Raw genomic sequence first — 21,712 nt, 5'->3', positions numbered from 1 at the left:
TACGCTATCCAACGTTTTCCCTACTGTTGCACTCACTGGAGTGGGAATAGTAATTTTTACCCTCCCGCTATCCAACGCTTTCCCTACTGTTGCAATCTCTGGAGTGGGAATAGTAATTTTGACCTCTACGCTATCCAACGCTAGCCCTACTGTTGCACTCTCTGAAGTGGGAATAGTAATTTTTACCCTCCCGCTATCCAATGCTTTCCCTACTGTTGCCCTCTCTGGAGTGGGAATAGTAATTTTTACCCTTATGCTATCCAACGCTTTCCCTACTGTTGCACTCTCTGGAGTGGGAATAGTAATTTTTATCCCTACGCTATCCAACGCTTTCCCTACTGTTGCACTCTCTGGAGTGGGAATAGTAATTTTTTACCCGTACACTATCCAACGCTTTCCCTACTGTTGCACTCACTGGAAAGGAAATAGTAATTTTTACCCTCCCGCTATCCAACGCTTTCCCTACTGTTGCACTCACTGGAGTGTGAATAATAATTTTTACCCCTAGGCTATCCAAAGCTTTCTCTACTGTTGCACTCACTGGAGTGGTAATAGTAAATTTTACCCTTTCCGCTATCCTACAGTAAAAATATTTTATATTTTTTATTAATATTACGTTCATATATATATATATGTATTATTAAATCAATTAGTATGTTTTTTAACTTACATTAATTATTTATTAATTTTAAGGTTATTTAAGTATTTTAAGTATGTTTAAGTTAATTATATTTATTATTTCATTAATTTTTAATTACTTTAAAGCATTTAAACAAATTCGATATTTTTACTATATTTTTTTACATCAATATTTTTGATTCGATATTTTTGCACTTACCTGTTTGGAGATAGGAAGTCAATATTTTGGCATTCTATATTTTTTACTCGATATTATGGTAGTTCTTTTTTTTTGGCATTGATATTGTTTCAGTGATCCGCCCCAAGCATATTGAGTTTTAGGGCACGTTATGCCCAGTAAAGGGCTCCACAGATGTGTATTGTACTTATTCTATGAGCCTCAAAATTATGAAAGGCTGTGTGCATTCTCGGAGTCGACTGAGCCACCAGACCCAAATAAAAAGTCACTTAAACTTGGAATCTGACAGGAGAAAGCGTATTTGGAAAGTTTAGCTTTTGGTATTTTCGACACAGCGTGTAATTTGATAACATTGTTGAGAAACACTCACTATGATAGTTAAAGATGTATTTAAATCACAAACAGGCTTTTCCAACATTACTTGATCACGAGGAGACCTTGCAATAAACTTGAGATAATACATGATTTGTGTTGACAATGTCTTGTTCCATGTTGCCCTTAACTTGCTTTTTGTGATTTTCTTCTCGCGTGAAGTATTCAATTATTATGGAGCTTTATATAGTCTTTAATGAGCTCCCCACCCCCCACTCGAGACAGCCCCCTCTCTCTTGACTTTCAGGAGATACCTTGAGATCCTCTCAGGCCCATCATCAGGGCATTTCATCTCATTCTACTTATAGACTCCTCACCCCAGGAGGGGAGCAGATTGGAGACTGCAACCCTAGCTGCACCTCTGCTAGAAGCTAGAAGCATTCATAATGTGGTTTGTTCCTCAACACAGGTGTTCACACTGTGTTTGTAATATAGGGGCCATCATACCTTTTTCTGTCTTTGTTTTAACGTTATTTGCATTGGCATACTACATGTCTGCCATTTGGAATGTGGTGCATAGTACATGCGGGGGCCCATACATCAGTTTGAAATGGGCTCCTTCAAACATTAGACCACCCTGGATACTCTTGTTTTCCATCAACTCTCCTTCTGCTTGAATACCATCTTCCCTATTTATCTTCTTTCCCTCTTTGACTAAGCATCACCCACCATGCGCCAACGACCCACTGCATATGCACTGAATGTGTACAACATTGCCCCAAGTACCATGTTAGTTTGAGCCAAAACATGTTTCCTAGGTACAAGAAATGTATAGACCGAGTTCATGATGAGGCAACTACCAGCGCTGGCGGGTAGTTAGGGGTGATATGTCCTGCCTATATGAACCTCAGGACAGGTCTTAGTTGACCATTTCTGTTTTTTCGCTTCACCTACAACAGTCAAGGGAAATCTGAGCAATGCCCCCAATACTCAACAGAAGAAGGATCAGTAGAGTAAGGGAACTTAAGGAGTTGTTTGCAAATATCAGTGGTTTGATCGCCATGTTAGCCACGGTACTGTTTTTGAAAAGAAAGCCATGGTAGAAGAGAGAATGCTTTCCCTGAGGGATGACAGGAGTCTGGGAAGGACATACCATTCTTGGCGTGTGTAAGAGCTTCTCTAGCAGGTCCAAAACATTTTATGAGGATGGTCCCCTTTTTATAAATAGTTACATTTTCTATGGATGCATGTTTTATGGTGTTTTTAATTGTTATTTTGGTGAAAATTCCCATAAACATTTGTGTTTTTTGTTAAGTATTTGGGTCATTGTCCCCTCATCTTCCTTATTGTAGTTCTAACTCTCTGAGGATGTTCAACACCGTCACAAGTCCAGCCCAGTGCTTCATATCATAATCTCTACAATAAGTAGTAGATGTGATGTCAAACAAACGTGGAGAAAGGTTGCCAGAGGCAGCATGGTTATTTCATTGAGAAATATTGATTAGACGGATGCTAAATACCAACTATAAAAGTAACAATAACAAATGTTTTTGAGCCAGTAGTCATCTATCAGAATCAGCCCAGTTTGCTCACCCCTTACTTCCATTTGGAACATTGAAATTTAGAGAAATCCATGTAAGACACCCTTTGACGAGTGAAGTGCACAAAGTATATACCCTTATGCTCCTGCCAATGGGGTAGGTGCATAGGATTCCAGATGTGCATCCTCTCTTGAGGCAAACAGGACTACCAATGGCATTCGCCGTGCTTTGGTTACTATCAGAAACCTTTCTTGAAAGTAATTGTTAATATTACGAGAATTGAAATAATTTGTCTAGTGTGGTCTTCATCAAGTCCCTCTCCCATTTAAGGAAGCTGATGTCAAGGATGATAGATGCTCTTCTGCTAATTTTCCCGATTCATGCCCTTATATAGGTATAGATTACCCAATCCTTATATAGGCATAGAAATCATTACCATATTTAGACCGAGCCTATGCAGTCCAAATACGGCAGGGCTACTTCCACTAAGTTCCGAGAATCAACAACGATTTCTTAGAAAAACCCGCCTTCAGCAGCTAGGGACATCCCCTTGCCTGAACACTAATTTATCTAGGAAATCATGGAGTTTTCAAAGAACTGAGTCTTCAATGACATTATTAAGTCCAATCATACGTCAAACTTGTCACCTTAGAAGTATCAATATGCCTACATTTGCCCAGACAAACATTCGGTGGTTTGGAGCAGATCGACTATCTACTTGCTCAACGCCCTGCAGCAGCAAGTACCGAAGGAAGCCGACCCTCCAGCAGACGCACTGAGAGACTCTGTCTTTTCTCCTACCGAGAAATCCAGCTCCAGTGTTTCTAGGCTACCATTGCAGGTTGCTGGGAAATCGAGTCCTGAGAGAAAGATACAAGACCTCATCATTCTAAACCAAGGTACAGAGCTGATTAGACCCTTAGAGATTTCTTGGAATAGATTCTTGGCAGAGAACTACTAAACTTAAGCTACTCCTCACTTACTTCTTCCCTTGTACTAGACTTAGGTTAGGTACACCGGAGTAGGCGTATTTTAGAAGCACCAGTTGAGTACTTTTAGTCATTATTTTATCACTGTATGTATTTTATGTATTTTATGGCTTAGAAACCATATCATGCTTTTACAGTACTACTTTATAATACTCATCGTATTATATACCTTGTACTTTATAACCAGTATTACGATTGTAGCAGTACATTTCTTATGTTTGAGAAAGAAGACTGTTCAATAAATACTTTTTATTGAAAACGCCCGTCTCTCTATTTTCTCAGCACCTCTGGTGAAACGAAGCATGCACGATTGACTGAGTAAAATAGCTATCTATGGTTTCTGCGACTCTGGAGATTGATTTCTTATTCTTGGGAAACAAAGTTGTCATGTTTATGCGGTTGTCAGAAACTAATCCCTTCTTGTGAATTCGAGAAAGTTTCTAGTGACCTCTGAGCTAGCTGGCATTCACTATTAAGTCTAATATATACGATAGAGACCTAGTCGACCTCAGTTCTATGTCTAAACTATAGTATATGTTATTCCAATGCACAGAGCCTATTGGGAATATAGGAACTACACTACAGCTGGAGCAGTATATTGCTGCTAATTCATATAGGGTTCAGTTGGCTTGTTCAGAACAAATCTTCTACTGTCCATTCTAGATGAGAGTCATTTTTTTGCATGAGACGTTTTACAGTGTTTTTTTAATTTGCCTCAGTAGTTGCCAGTTTCCCAATTTAGCCTACTACAGCCCAGGCACAGGTATTTTGAACACTACAAGATCATTTTCACATTATTTGAATCCAGCAGAACTGGGAAATGCATACACATTTTTCACTTCATGTTTACTATTTGCAGAGCTTTTCTGCAGACAATGCTAATGTGCAGGAGAAGAACACTAATCGCTTTCTACAAAGTAAATCTTATGCAGAACCATTTTTAATGTACATTAGATGTATAACGACTTCTTTCCATAGGATAAAGTTTACACTTTGCAAAGTTGTAAAACTTTCATGGAACTTTGCAAGGGCAGCAAGATTGTTCCAATGTTAGGCTTCACATCTTGCCACTTTTATCAATACAATCAGAAAGGAAGATCCAAGGTGATCATTAACAGTAGATGAAACCTATCTCATCAATAATCAATTTTCATAATTTGGACCACCAGGTCACCAGGGCAAATGCCTCCATGTAGTTCTGCGACTTGGTCCAATAGCCACCTATATTACACGCTACATAATTATCAGGCTCTGATAATTGGTATAGCTACTCACCACCATGGTGTCCTCTAAAAATAACTTATGTATCAACTCCTTCTGGAATTGCTCTGCAGGGTGCCAAAAATCATTCTTATAAAAATAGAAGCAAGCCCTCAGCCACCAACAATGGCATGCTTCATTGTCTGGGTTGCGCCATGGAGACCATTGATCATGGTGAGCAGCAGGCTCCATGTAAGTTATTGGAGATTTGTATGTTGATATGGACTGATTGAGATAATTAGGGTCCAGAACTGATGGAATTAAATTTGTGTCAGGTTAGGCATTGCTTATCTTTATTGGAGTAATAAAAAGCATACCCTGTAGAAGACTAAAAGAAATTATGAAGTATGAGGATGTTGACACTATTAGGGTATCTTTCTCTGACTTTGAGCGGTTAACAAGTATCAGCCCTTCTGGTGAAATGCAGGCATTCACCAAGATATTACTGGTGACCCTAAAATAGCTATTCTATTAAGATATCATCTCTATGGTGGTTGTACCTACAGATTTCCCCTTACAACCCTGTCATTGGGGGACATCATCTGTATCCTATATCTAAATTTCAACAGTCTTCAAAGCACTGGTAAGAAGAACACAGCTCTTAACCTGCGCATTATGGTGCAGGATGCTTAAATTCTTGTGTTCTGAAGTACCTGGACCATCCAGTGCTTCCAAAACCCCTTCTATTGCCCATCAATAGCCACCTGACCAGTTGTTTCAAGTGTAGGCATGCCCATGGCACCAGAACAGTCACAGCCATCTTCATGCCCAGCATTCTTAGCCACTGTTGTACCTGGAACCCTTGGCTGCATATTAAGGCTTACAGGATCTGTTGCAGGCATGTTTCTCATTCTCTCCAAAGAACAGAATGCCCTTGGCCCTGGCTCCTATAAGGTGGCAATCTTGGGTGGAGGCAGCATTTTCTTCATCTGTCTCCAGCCCACTCACAGACCCACACGGACACTCACCCACACATACGGCCACTCATACACCCGCTCACTCACCAATTCAGACCCTCACCTACCCACTCACTCATCCATAGAGCCACTCACACACCCACTCACCCATACAGCCACTCACACACCCACTCACTCACCAATGCAGGCAGTCACACGGTCACTCCCACATCCATATAATTACTCACACACACGTATTTACCCATACAGGTAGTCACACACCCACATATTCACCCTTGCCCCACTCACACACCCACTCACACACCCACTAACATACACATTCAAACATCTATTCTGCAACTCAGACATCCACTCACACACAGATACACACAGTCATACAGCCACTCACATAATACATATGTTAGTTATAGTATCACTCATTAGTAGTACACAAAGTATAGTAATTTAACTTTTGTAGTACCTTAGACTATATGTTTAACACTCATACACGTTTAGAAAACACTCACACTCACTGGATGATGTCAGCAGTGATGTTATTTGAGATATCATCTGTGATGTCATCAGTGATGTAACTGACTATGTTGTGAGTAATGTAATATGTGAGGTCATAAGCAGTGCATTGCGCGGACGTAAACTGTGAATGACTTAAATACAAATACATATATAATACACAATGCAAAGTTTATACATTGACCACAAAGCAGGGAAGGGCACATTTGCGACAGACCTCTATATCATGCAGTGACATCATTCCCTATGTTAATTAGCTCTGCACCTATTCTTTAAGATCAGTTTTCTGCTTTATAGGTTTAATGGAGGGCAGCTTGGGACTCTAGCTCTGGTTAGTTGGCATTACATAAAATTAATAAACGTGGCCTGTCTATGGTTCAGGTATCTGGGGCATGTGATTATTTTCAAACCTTTTTCATGGGTGGTTGTGACCATGAGTAAGGGCATCCCATGGGCCACACTCGTCAGTTTGCCTCAAAGGAGCTGCTCATGTGATTTGGATATATTGGTGAACATTGTTGCTGTTGGTCGGGGGCACTTCATTATATGCATCAGATGAATAGTAATTGTTTCCTTATAGAAAACAAAATGTTTGCAAAGTTAATCTGTAGTGCTTACAATGCCGATTTTACCTGTATCCATCATTACTGTCGATGATCTCGCAAAAAAAGTCTTTCAGTGGTGAAGACCAAATGCATCGCGGCTTTGGGTACGCCATAAGACTAACTTCAAAACAGAATACTTCATCCAGATCAATTTCATGCTCTTCATTTGATGCGGATATGTTTATAAATCCTTTATCTAAGAACAAAAGAGAACATATTTAAGTGCTAAAATTAATAAATGTATAAAAATATGTATTTTGTATTACAGTAACTCTCCTATATTTTGTTTTCCTTGAGTGGGTGAGATAATGAATCATCTATACTTTAACCCCTTCGATGCTGATGACGAGCTCAGCTCGTCATCAGCCACGGTGGTCGTGTGCTGATGACGAGCTGAGCTCGTCATGTAACGCGGCTTTTGGAAAAAAGCCGCGTAGCGCAAAAATAACCCCCGCACGCATGTGGTTAAAATAAATTAAGGGTGTGCATTTGAAGTGTACGATTAAAATTTCAGCCATTTAAAATAATAATTTCTCCTATCAAAAAGCCCTGAAATATGACAAATTCCGACTTGCATTTATTTATAAAATGCAGAATATGAACAAATAATGTGATTAGAAATCAATTTACAGTGAATAGCTTTGATTCACCGAGTTGTTTGCACACATACCTTATATTTGGATGCACCAATAACTTCATTTATATCATATGGGCAAAATCTCATTCCTAATTTATAGAATAAGGAACAGTTGGATGTTGGCCTCATGAATGGGATTTGCTCACACAGAAATTCAGCTATTACGGTGGAATTGTTGCTAGAGCAAATTAACTCCCAAGGGGAGGGTTGATAGGAATTCCTGCGATGGTCCGTTAAGTTGGTGATGACCCAAAAACACAGCAAATTTGTCAGTATTTACCAAATGTTCTACGTGGTTACACATAAACATACACATTAAATGTACTCCATATAAGGTCAGGAACAAGTGCATCTTCAGGATGGAAATTTAGAGGGAACAAACAAACATGAATCGGTTATATTAGAAAGGTTCTACCAGGGGCACAATATTTCCTGATGGATAAACAAAATGCAGGTTTTTAGGAGCAAATTCACATTTGCATCACATTTCAGCATGTACAAATCTACACTTGTTACATTTCACTATGGAAATTGTTTTTCATCTAATTACTCCAGGGAATCAGCAACAGTAGCAGAATCAAAAGGAGTACTCCATACCCAATTCTTTAAGAATTCCTAAAAAAGTGGAACTTTACACCAAATGAATACATATTTCTAGCCATAACGTTGATACTTTTTTCTTGCTGATTTTATAAATGAACTAGCAGCCCGTTCCGACGTTGTCCCGGTATGAAATAGAATGCGTGCAATGTGTGTAATAGGCAAGCGAAAGTTATTTTAAAATCTCGGGGTAGACAACATTTTTAGCATGAAGTGTCACAATAGTTAGGCATGTGTGTGCAGATACTGTGTGTACTTCGGAGTAAGAAGTATTAGCAGATTTCTCTAGTGTGTATGTACTCCACTTCCGTAGGTAAGCGTGTGTGAAACTGCATTCAGTTGTAAATTCCGTGTCCCCGCAGGCACGCTGAATCGCGACATCCCCCGCTTGAGGCCCGGCTCCAGTTTTGTTTGATGTTGTGCTTGTGGTGTAAAGTCGTTGATGCAGAGAGTTGATTGGGTGACAGCGCGCGCTGTAGACACTGCACGTGTGAGAAAGTGCAGTCAGTTCAAAGGTTAGTGTCCCAGCAGGCGTGCTTAGTCGCGTCATCCGTCGCCTGAGCCCGGCTCCAGCCCTGGTTGATGTTGTGCGCCTGGTGTCAATTTGTTTATACAGAGTTCAGTGTGTGACAGCGTGCAGGAGACGCTGCAGTTAGTGTCCCCGCAGGCACGATCAATCGCCTCTGCCCCTGCCTAAGCCCCGGCAATTGCAGCGCCCATTGGCTACGCCCCTTTCTCCCACGCAATTGCCGCACCCATTGGCCTTGGCCACGCCCCCGGCTCAACACCAACGTTTGTTTTCCACACGCCCTCAAGGCACGTTTTTTTGGGGGGATGTGCCTCGCGATTGTTGCCGTTTGTCGCGCCCATTGGCCACACCCCTTGGTGCAGCGCAATTGCAATTGCTGCGCCCATTGCCCTTGTTCACGCCCCCAGCACACGCCCCCAGCATAACGCACCCATTTAAGGAACACTTTGCCGGTAAGGTTCTTTTATGTTTCTAATGTATATGGTGGGCAGCTGTATAGCCTATGTCCATCTGCTGCAACTGTCCTTTCCAATGCTGTATTGGGTATTGTGATTGGTGCTGTGGTTCCTGAGATTACCCGCCTCAAAGGTTTGGGCTCTCTCTTTATTATATTAGTATAGATAGGTTTACAAAATCCTGAAGCACTTTCCTCACCCAGGGCCGTGTCTCCCTCCTTTGACACTACTTTATTCCTGCCATCTAGCAAACATTATTTGTGATTTCTATTCATCTAGTTCATGCAAGAAATTATTCACTGAAATTCACTATACTGTGGCTAATGAGGAGGCATTTATAAATCAGATCAATGAAATAATTTAATGATTTGCAAAGTGATGAACATTGAATTTGTACAATCAACTAAAATGTAATCAATATAACCATCCAGCCTATCAACCATTGTGGAGTCCTCCACTTTAATCTTCCCCTCTATAGCAATTATCAGGTGATAACTGAAGACTTTAGTGTGGGTCGGACCAACATTTAGTGATGTTGTTATTAATTACGTTAATTTTGGAGGCTGCAGAATCCTTATTGTCTCTCCAATGTAAGTTTAAGTCGCCTAGAAAAAGATTGCTGCCTTGTGAGAACAAGTTGTTAGTCATTCATTGATAGATTTGCCTCTCAAATTACATGTTGTTTCCGATATGATGGTAGATATCAAGAACTTTTACACATCAGGCGGCATATTATCAAGTACGGCGTTAAAACTATCACCGCTTTAGCTGCAGGAAACCGCTGCTAAAGCGGCGAGAATGGGCTTGAAAATATGCCCTTGTGAATTCCCATAGAAGCCCAGGTTCACACCAGAACATGGGCTTCTATGGGAATTCACAAGGGCATATTATCAAGCCCATTATCGCTGCCTTAGCGGTTTCCTGCCACTAAAGCGGCGATCATTTTAAAACCGTTCTTGATAATATGCCCCTTAATTTTTATTTAATTAAATCAATAATGGATTGTGTTTATCTTGAGCATATATCGTTGCATTATTATGGTAGCCTCACACACAATTAAAGAGGAAGCGCTAACAGCGCTTTGATGACAGAGGCTCTTTTTTTCCACACCTGTCCCATTGCACTGTGTTCTTTTACCCCCCCACTTTCAAGTTTTTAATATTTCCCTAGCTGATCTCTCTTTCCATGTGTTGTTAATTACCTTACCTCATCCAGTCCAGAATCCTCCCTGCAAACACTGTTTGAAAACAGAGTATGAGTGATCTGCCTGACCATACACACCGTCCCTCTCTTGGTTGTTGCGGGTGAGCAGCACCCACCCTCCCAGTGTCAATAGTATTTGTATACTACTACTGCCCATGCCCGAAACTCTGTAACTAGTGAGCGCTAATGGTGTCAGTCAACATGCAGCAAAAACAACAATCTCTCCTTCCAGAGAGCTTCTTTTCTTATCTGAGTAAACAAAGCGATAATAATAATACTAATAATACTAATAATAATACTGAGCTTATATAGCGCCTGGTTACACTAGCCAGCGTGTCCCCGAGCTTGTCTGCCACCTCTCTTACAATCAGCCCATACCTAATGCAGGGTTTTGCAAACAGCCTTCTGGACCTAGTTCACTAACAGGGATGACATCACAAGTATTGCAGGACATCGTAAATGAATCTAGTCCTGAGGTGAACTAGTGCATCATAGCTATCTACTAGACTAAAAGAAGACAGAATGATTTGAAAATCCAAGACTGAGACTACCATGATAAAACACCAATTAGCAACACAGTGTTGAGTTACTTACTAAAGTAAGCATATTTCAATATATTCATAATGAACCCCCTAGTCTCAGGAGGAGTCAGGTGGACTCAATAGAAGGTTACTTCAGTAGAATACAAATTCACGGAGCATAGAGTGTGGAAAAGTGCTCACTACCTATTCTTGACCATGTATTGTTGTATTTAACTATGATGTCCCTTTTATGCATGGATAGGAGTGGAGGGTGTGGGCAAATGCCAATTTTGGTACTATTAATCACCTCATGTAACAGTTGGTGTGGCTTTAACCACATCTGCCCCACCAAATATGAGATCTGTTGATGGTGGGGATTAACATACAACTCACTGGTCATAAAACCTTGGGGATGCGGGTTAGGGATTTTATGAGTGGATGGGTAGGGGGAATTTGGGAAAGGTGAAATACACAGATACCACATTCATGAAGTCGATGAGCCCATTACATCTGTTGTGGAAAGAGGATGACAGTTCAGTTACCAAAAGCAAACAGTCCTTCATCCCCCACACTCCCAATTATATAATTAATGTGTGGCTCGGAAAAATGCAAAATAGGGAGGACCCACACAGTTAAAAAAAAAATCGTAGTTAGTTGTGAAAAGAAAAGAAAAATTATACTGTATGGAAATGGATGGTGCATCTGCATTGCATCTTGGGTGCAGGGCTGAACCACAAGGCTGTCTCGTGCACCATCCAGTTACCTTGCAATTAAAAAAAAATTTGGCCCCGGATGGGGTCCAAGCCCTAGGTGGTCACAGTATCTCTACTCTGCCCCTATATCTTTTTTTGCATTTTAATAGGACTGAGTTCAAGTCCTAAGATGGCTGCCACCGCTTCCTGATTCATGTGGTAGCATGCAAATAGATCTCTGCGGATCATCGCTGCGTGATGTATTTAATTTGTTTTTAACCTCAATTCCTCCAAACCTCCTGAACAGATTTACACAAAAAAAAAGCACTCTTTCCGGACCAAGAGCTAGCATTCTGCCAAATTTGGTGTAAATCCGTTGAGCAGTTCAGGCTGTAGTTCTGCGTCTAAACTTCCTATGGAAAAATGTATGTGGAAAACTTATTTTGGGCACCCCCCCCCCCCCTTTTACCTTTGCCTAACAGACCACCTCGAAAATCTCCAGGTGCTAAAAAGTAGCAGTTTAAAAAAAAGGTTTATTGAGATTTGTCAAACGGTGGCAAAATTATTAGCTACACAAATAAGGCATTTCCTACAGTCACAACCCTAACTATAACTACCCATTGGCGACTGCCACTGGGTAAATTAGACACACACACACACACATACATATACATACATACATACATGCATATATGTATATATATGTAAATACATGAAGAAGGATAATCCAACCACCCCAACCATGTACTTTATTCCTAAGGTCCACAAAAACTCTATAAATCCACCAGGAAGACCTATTGTCAGTGCTAGGGATGGACTAGTGGAACATGAGACGAAATATATTGATTTTTATTTGCAAGACTTTGTTCATGACTTACCATCTTATGTTTTAAGAAAAATCTCTAAATTTGTTTGGCAGGATGATTTTCTTCTGATTGCATTAGACGTAACCGCACTATACACGAGCATTAAACACACTGATGGTCTGGCAGCCGTTGAACATTATTTAATGCAGAGATCAACAGAACACAAGGAACATAGTATCATGTTAATTTAAATGATTAGATTCTGTTTAGTCAAGAACATCTTTTTGTTTAGCAGCCAACTATATCAACAACCCTGAGGTGTAGCCATGGGGGCCAGTTTCTCACCAAGTTATGCCTGTTTACATATGGGCATGTGGGAGGAACTGGTCCTCATGGAAGAACATGGTCATTGTTTTCCACAGCTGTTCCCTACTGGAAAAGGTGGATGATATGATGAAAGACCAGGTCACATTCTAGCTTCAGAATACCGTACTTTACAACTGTACACAGAAAAACCAAGATTTCCTCAGTGTATTCCATAAATGTTTCATCTTTTGTTCCATACATCTACACTGCAGTCAACAGAGCTCACAATTTAAATTCAGGCATGATTTATTTATTACAGTAGAATTGTACTCTATGTCCTCGAACTTTGTCAAGAAGAAGTGACTTAAAACATTCCTCGATGTCTGTGCTGCCTACTGCCTTCGATGTACACTACCGACAGCAATGTTCACAATTCACATCGAGTTGCGATTGCAGATAATGCAGTCCAGTAGTCAACAGGCCTTGCTTCCGGTGTGGCTCGCCCGCACCACACATCATCACTGGCTGCGCAGACGCTACATGCTTATGATGCCCCTATCTCAGTGCAGCACAAGTCATGAACCCTTTACAATAGAATCTTTTCTGGTGCCCGTACCTTAGTGCTAGCAAAAAAAGCGAGCAACCCAATATATCCTTGAGGGTTCGGGCAAAGAATATGGAAAGGTGAGCGTACCTTCAAGGGATTTTGTTTATATTAATTAAAGCATAAAGCCCTCAATACAAATTCTTGACCAGGAGTGCTTTGGGTCAATTTGTGCAAAAATGCAAAAGTAATTACTTATTCAATTATAGAACAGTCACAATATCAGCCCAACACGAACGTGACAATTGTCACAATGAAGTTTTGTATTGATCTTACATGTACTTCTTGTAACATTGTTCATATTGATTTTGTACCCTTTTTAATTTGTATAGTGTATTAAATACAAATCTTTCATATACACCCGCTCTATCCATTTTTTGCTCTTATATCACCTAATGGTGACAGTTCAATAATTGCATAAGTAATTACTGTTGCTTTTTTGCACAAAATTGACCCAAAGTACTCCTGATCAAGAATTTGTATTGAGAGCTTTATGCTTTAATTAATATAGACAAAATCCCTTGAAGGTACGCTCACCTTTCCGTACCTTAGTGCAGCACAAATCATTGACCTTTTATGATTGAATCTCTGTGTCTTATCCAATGATTACTGTTGTACTTGTTGCCAGCACCGACCATTCCCGGAGAGTTGGCTTACAATCACCCCACACGCATCCAGCACAGACGTCACTGGACATGTGACCCTGGTAATGAAAAGGAGTTGAGCGCATGTGTCCGTACCCAGTTCCACTATCTATTTGTGTCAGTGTGTTCATTATGTATGCAAGATGCTGCCATGGGCCCTACCATATTACATAGTGCTCTGGACAGCGTATGCAACCATCTTACCTTTGACAGTGGGGGAAAACTTTAGTTACGTAACTTTGTCTCTTTGTCTCAGTCATTGTACAAGTACGTACATAGGGGCAGATTTATGAGCTCTGGCGCATCTCTGCAAATCAGCAGGGATGCGCCAGAACTGATGTGTCACGCAATTCCCTCCTTGCGGCACCATGGTGCAAGGAAGGGCAGATGCGTGACGCATCTTGTGGTGTACGGGCGGCGCATTGCTGGAGTAGCGTCGCAAGTGCGACGCAACTCCTGCAATGTACAGAGGCAACCCATACATAACATGGTGCGTCACTCCTTACGCCTGCTTCAAGCAGGCGTAAGGATTTGACGCAGCAGCCTCGTAAAACTGACTGAGTGAAATCTTAAAGATTTCACTGCGTCAGTTTTACGGGGCTTTCCTACAAGGGAACGCCCACCCTGCGACAGAACGCCCACATAAAACCTGACGCAGGTTTCATATGGCGCAGGGTTTTACAACGTGACGCATCTGCCTAGATGCGTCACGTTGTAAATAGGTCGCAGGGATGCGCCACGTTTCCGCGCCGTTGCGTCATGCAACGGCGGCGTAAACGTGGTGCAAGTCCGTCATAAATCTGCCCCATAGAGACTGTGGGCCCGATTCACATAACTAACTGATGACAAATTCCTAAACTTACTACTTTTGGTATTCACAGAAGGCATTTAGTAGTCTTAAATTAGGATTTTGTCTTAAATTAAGATTTTGTCCTAAATTAGAATTTTGTCTTAAATTAGGATTTCGTCCTAAATTAGGATTTTGTCTTCAGTTAGGATTTTGTCTTAAATTAGGATTTTGTCCTATGTTAGGATTTTGTCTTAAATTAGGATTTTGTGTTAAATTAAACTTAAATTTAATTTAAGAAAAAATCCTAATTTAAGACAAAATCCTAATTTAGGACAAGAGCCTAATTTAAGACAAAATCCTAATTTAAGACAAAATCCTAATTTAGGACAAAATCTGAACTTAAGACAAAATTCTAATTGAGGACAAAATCCTAAATTAAGACAAAATCCTAATTTAGGACAAAATCCTAATTTAGGACAAAATCCTAACTTGAGTCAAAATCCTAATTTAAGACAAAATCCTAACTTAAGACTACTAAATGCCTTCTGTGAATACCAAAAGTAGTAAGTTTAGGATTTTGTCGTAAGTTAGTTCTGTGAATTAGCCCCTGGATCATTAGAGTACTGCAAGGAGAGTGTATAGTAAATTTATAAGTGCGTGGGGATTGGCAAAGTGATTGTATACGTACATATGTTGGCGCAGCCTAACTCCGACAATGAACTTGTCTCTAATTGGCTGCCCTCCATGTGCCAAAAACTGAAACTTCAACTTTCCATATCTCTGTATTGCTTCAGCTGCAAAACTCCACTGAATGTGCACTAAACATTCATATCCACACAGATGTCTCATGTCCACCATCTTTCTTGTGTGGAACTATGGATCAATGTAGGGTCAGTGATTCCCCGTACCTTCCATGTTGGCCATGTTGTGGGACTTGGCTCACAGAGTGACACTTTGGCTTTTGCAACCCGGTTGACAGCACTACTCCAACAGGGACAACCGGATCCAGTGTTGTCAGATTTTTTAAGCTTTCTATAGTCCAAACCCAACCAAAAAGTAGCCCAAAGTAGCCCGATATTGCTACTTTAAGGAAGGAGGGGCAGGGACAGCGTCAAGCAGGCAGTAAAGGCATTGGAATTGATGTTGCAGAAGTTAATATTTGTCTAATAAAGCGCTGTAACATACTACTTTGCTGGAGCGCTGTATAAATATTTATAATCTGGCAACTAGCACAAGCCAAAAAATATAGCCAATTTGTGCATGATCTAGCCCAATCTGGCAAAACTGCCCACATCAGTTCATTCCTCATAGACCTCACGACGGAGCCACGCCCATAGCTCCGCAGTCATTCTCCACAGGCTCACGCTAGATTGGCAAACACAAGGCCAGCCCACACCGCTTACGCTTACAAAGAAGGACAACAACGATACATGGCTCAGATTTTCATTGTAGTGATCTGCTGGTCACAGGTCTAGTTGTAAGTATGCTACACAGTGTTGCCAGATTTTTTAAGCATTCTCTAACCCAAAGCCAACCAAAAAGTAGCCCAAAATAGCCCAATATTGCTACTTTAAGGAAGGAAGGGCAGGGACAGCGTCAAGCAGGCGGTGAATTCATTGGAATTGATGTTGCAGCAGGCTGCCAAGTAAATCTTTGTCTAGTTAAGTGCTTTAACATACTACTTTTCTGGAGCGCTGTATATATATTTATAATCTGGCAACTAGCACAAACCAAAATGTTACCGCACAACTGGAAAAAATATAGCCCAATTGTGCATGATCTATCCCAATTTGGCAACACTGAATTGCCACAGCCACTCCCCCAAAGCTGGTAGACACCCACACCACACCCATACAGCACAGTCATCACAGGACAAGTGAACCTACTAACAAAAAAGACTGTGTGCCCGTGCTCTATGTCATTTTAGAGTTGCTCGCACTGCGGCCGGCACAGTTACACCGCCGCGGTGATGGCCCGGCCCGGTGGTCCGGACCCCTCATGTTTTGTGTGCTCTGCTGCACCGCAGTGTAGGCCTGGCCAAACAGCGAGACCTCACTTATCAATGAGTTATTAGCACCGCAAGCACTGAGTGGGTGTACAACCTGCGATGATGATAGGTGCACTAGTATGTCCTCTGCCATGGCGATATCAAGACTCAGTACCAAATGTGAGACCTGTTAGCTTGCAGAGGGGAGCTGCATGATGTGGAGGGTAAACTGTCTGCGAAAAGGTGAGCAGTGAGCAGTGAGGCCTGGGTGCACAGCGTCGGGCAGATACCTCTGGACGGCGGGAGTGGATGGGGTACCGCAGCCTGGATGCAGAAAAACGGCACAGCGATTTAGGCGTACACAGTTGTATATACGCTGCCATTACTAATTCTATACTATGTTTCAGATGTGGGAGCTTCAGGGCTCCACTAGGTCCTGGCATGCAGTTGAAGACACAGCGGTGGCGTAAGGGTGAGCTGTGACGGTTTTGTCCACAGTGTGGGCACTCAGTGTCCCTCCTCATCTCTTCCTTTCTCTCCCTCTTCCTCTTACACTGTTTGGCTCTTTTTCACTCTCTTCCGCTCACTCTTCCTCTGTTTCTCTGTTCCTCTTTCTCACACTTTTTCCCTCTTTCTCTCTCTCTTCCTCTCTCTCACCGATTCTCTCCCTCTTCATATTTCTCACTTTCTCTCTGTCTTCCTCTCACTTTCTTTCTTTTTCTCTCTCTCGTCCTCTCACTCTCACTTTTTCTCTCTTTCCCTCTGTCTTCTGTTCACTCTTTCTTTCTCTCTCTCTCTTCATCTCTCCTTTGATGGACGCATGACGCTCAATCTTATCTTGCTTTTTATCCTTCAGGCTGTGATTCACGAATCAACGTTCACCCCCCAACACCACCAGAGCTGAAAGCGCGATCTGCGATGATGCGTGGCCATCCTCGATGCCTGAAAAAGTTGCTTCGGCACGTGGTGGACCCTCTTACACACACGCCGGTGGCAGAAGGTGAGCAGAGACTTCTTTCTGCAGCAGTGGGCAGTCACCTCTAGGTGGTGGGAGTGGAAAGTGTGCAGCAGCCTGGGCGCACAAGAGCGCACAGACACCTCCGAGCAGTGGGAGTGGATGGGGTGCAGCAGCCTGATTGCGAATTGGCGAAAAAAAGAATTACGCGTGTGCAGTTGTATGTACTCTGCAATTACTAATTCTATACTATCTTTCAGATCACTAATCTTGAGAGTTCCACAACGTCCCGGCACGTTGTTGGAGACACACCAGTGGCACAAAGGTGAGCTGCGAAGATTTTCTTCAGTGTCAACACTCCCTCTCCCTCTCCATCTCTTCATTTCTCTCTCTCACACTTTCTCTCTTCTTCCGTCTCTTCCTCTCTCTATTATTCTTTCTTTCTCTTCCTCTGTCTCACTCATTCTCTCTCTCTCCCTCTTTCTCACTATTTCTCTCTCTCTTCCTCTCTCTCATTCTTTATCTCTCTCTGTTACACTGTTTCTCTCATTCTCTCTTCCTTGTATCTTACCCTTTCTCTCTTTCTCTCTCACTCTTTCTCTCTTTGTCTTCCTCTCTCTCTCCCACTCTTTCTCTTTGTCTTCCTCTATCTCACTCTTTCTCTCTTCCTCTCTCACTCTTTCTCTCTCTCACTCTTTCTCTCTCTCTCTCTTCCTCTCTCTCACACTATTTCTTGCTTTCTCTCTTCCTTGTATCTCACTCTTTCTCTCTTCCTCTCTCTTTCTTTGTCTTCCTTTCTCTTTCACTCTTTCTTTTTTCTCCCTCTCTCTCACTCTTTCTTTCATTCTCTATCTCCTTTGCTGAATGCATGATGCACCCTCTTATCTTTCTTTTTGTCTTGCAGGCTGTGATTCACGAATGGTCCAGCGATGACACTCCATGGCAGTACATAGTTTTATTTGTTGTTGTTTTGTTTTAATAAAATGTTTTATATGTAAATCCATACATGACTTAGGGATAGATGTAGGTAAATTGGATTTACCGATTCTAAAATACAGAATTTTACCGATTCGGTATTTTAGAATCGGTAAATCCTATGTAGGTAAAAAACCGGTAAAAATTACCGAACCGTTAAGATTCGGTAATTACCGAATCGGTAATTACCGATTCGGTAAAATAGGGAAAGCTTCAAGGGTAGCAAGGTGTCACTTTGACACCCTAATGCACCCCTGAATAGTGCTTGTGTGCACATGTGGCATACATACATGCCCTAAGGGCATGTATGTCTGTCACATCGCACAGGTGTAAATGCACATATTTGCATTTACAGAGGTATTCGTTATTTACCACCAACTAATAGTTGGTGGTAAATAACGAATTCTGTAAGCACAGAAGCACACTTCAAAGTGCTGCCTACATTTCAATGATGATTCGGTAAATACCGAATCTGTAAATACCGATTCGGTATTTACCGAATCAGTATATTTGCCCCCTACATAGGAAAAGCCTATTACCGGTCGTTAACGGCCGATTTCGTCCGTTACCGACCGGTAATGGCCTTACTACATCTGGCCCTAAGATTCTTATTTTGTCCAACCTCACAAGCATCTTCTTATAAATGGTTTGCAGAGGGACACTTGCGGGCCCAAGAAGGTTGTTGGGGTATGCTGGTGATGTGGGAAGAGGGTGCTTTACCTGCTAATGTGGGGAGACGCAGCATGAAAGGGGTATCTCTCACAGACAGAGCTCCGGTATGTTTTCAGAAATGCCTCAGACAGATGCCAGCTGATCGACTGAATCACAAAATGGCTTTTCGATGCTCATATAGTGTGACTTATGAACAGTTCGCACCCAGGCTCGCAGAGGGACAACTGCGGCCTGTGGGCTCGACTCACAGAGGCAAAACTACGGGCCATCCGCTCCCAAAGGAACAGCAGCATAGTAGCTTGCAGACGTAGAGGGACAGCAGCACACTAACTCGCAAAGGTAGAAAGCTGCGAGCCGACAGACTGGCTTCTAGTTCTAAAGGCATAGCTGCGAAGTGGTGATGTTGGGCAGAGGGAGCCTGAAAGGGTTATCTTCCTACTGGTGTCCTGGAGTGGAAGTCGTGCTGCCTGGTGCTCACCTGTTTCTCCTATATTGTTAATAAATCTTAAACCTTCACAGCTTCCATATCATCATTACACAGAGTTTTGGTATATTAAATTGTCCCAGAACCTTTTTCATTTTATATATTCACTCGATGCAAGACACAGTCCCTGGTTAGCAGCCAATCAGCCAATTAGAGGACACTTCCTGCTTTTAAGTGTTAGCAGTCAATCAGAGGCAAGCTCGTGCTCGTGCTCGGAACTTAGGCATCAACCAGATATATATATATATATTTTTTTCTTTAATATCTCAAAAATCACTGAACGAATTTACACCATTTCTACAAAACCACTCTTTCTGGGCCAAGACCTTTCTCTCTGCCAAATTTGGCGTAATTCCATTCAGCAGTTTGACCTGTAGCCTTGTCTAAAATTTCCTATGGAAAATGCATCGAGAAAACACGTTTGGACACCCCCTTTTTCCCAGCCCCCCCTTGACTAATCACCCCTAAACATTCAATAGAGGAGATGATCAAAAACGAGAAACGTTTTGGAAAAGTTCGTAAAGATTCGTCAAAAGACGTCAAAGTTATAAGCACATGGAGGGCTCCAGGAGAGGGGCCGTGCAACACCCCTCCCATCATGAGTGAAGCCCCGGGACTTCGGGGACCCAAGTAGGCCCCTGCAGCCCCAGGTAGCCCCTGCTAATTTCTTTCAAAAAATTCCCCCGAGATCCAGCCCACCTCGGGGTCTCCTTAAAATAAAACGCGACCCCAGCGCGAATTGCACTGATTTCTTTTCTTTTTTTATAAAAATGCTTTCTTTGGCCCCGGGGGTCCTTCTGAGACCCCCTAGGCATGCCTAGGGGGTTAGAGTGTTTCTACCCTACTCCTTCTCTTGTTTTATACCTTTGTTTCTCTGTTTTCCGGTGACTCGCTTCTACTGAGTCACATGATGGCTGCCAACACTTCCTGGTTTGGAGTATTTGCAGCCATTCACAGTGAAGCTCATGCACAGGACTTAGGCTCCGCATAGATATCAAAACCTTAATTTTTCTAATTTCTCAGCAAGTACTGAACGGATTTACAGCATTTAAAAAAAAGATCGCTTTCTGATCCAAGCACTACCTTTTTGCCAAATTTGGGGTAATTCCGTTCAGTAGTTTCAGCTGTAGCCCAGCACAAAGTTTCCTATCGGAAATTAATTTTTTCACTCTTATTTTTTCAATTTCTCAAAAACTACTGAACGGATTTTCACCATTTAAAAATAAGGTCGCTTTCTGGGCCAAGCTCTACCTTTCTGCCAAATGTGCGGTAATTCCATTCAGCAATTCAGGCTGTAGCTCGTCGCAAAATTTCATATGGAAATTAACATGGGGAAAACGCGTTTTGGGACCCCCCTTTTTTCTCAGCTCCCGCTTGACAAATCACCCCCAAACTTTCAAGATAGGAGCTAACCTGGATAGACTTTTTTTTTAGAATTACACGAAGATTCGTCAAACAACGCCAAAGTTATTAGCAAAGTAAAAAATGCTTTTCCTATGGAAACTAGGTTGTAAGTTGTAACTATAACTACCTACTGGCGACAACCAGTAGGTAATATATATATATATATATATCACAAAGACTGCGCTCGCATTTGTTGCTACCAGTAATAGTAACGGAGCACGGAGCACCGACCACGTTTTAGTGCATCAGTAGAAGTCTTTATTCAACTCCTCCAACACCAGCCATCATGACACGTTTCGAGCCCTAAGGCCCTTGATCACATGACGCGCTCTCAGGTAACAGGTAAGTTTAACCGCATCCGCGCTAGCGGAATTCTGCTCCTGCGCTGAGATATTCAAAAGCGCATGTTACGTGACGAGCTGGGCTCGTCATCAGCGTGCGAGGATGCTACGCCATGACGAGCCCAGCTCGTCATGAGCGTGGAAGGGGTTAAATAC

The 21,712-nt window shown here is 41.9% G+C and overlaps 1 protein-coding gene across 1 annotated transcript in view; it reads right to left on the bottom strand.

Annotated features, from left to right (window-relative positions):
• The window catches only part of FLT3 (fms related receptor tyrosine kinase 3), a 496,362-nt gene that overhangs the window by 175,983 nt on the left and 298,667 nt on the right, over nt 1–21,712 (bottom strand). The window contains exon 9 of the mRNA XM_086933459.1: nt 6,979–7,147. Coding sequence (XP_086789585.1) covers nt 6,979–7,147 — 169 coding nt within the window. The remainder of the gene's footprint in view (nt 1–6,978; nt 7,148–21,712) is intronic.

Source organism: Lissotriton vulgaris, chromosome 8, assembly GCF_964263255.1.
Source record: "Lissotriton vulgaris chromosome 8, aLisVul1.2, whole genome shotgun sequence".
Lineage (NCBI taxonomy): Eukaryota > Metazoa > Chordata > Amphibia > Caudata > Salamandridae > Lissotriton > Lissotriton vulgaris.
Note: the sequence above shows the minus strand (reverse complement) of the source record. Positions and strands in the feature narration are given on the sequence as shown.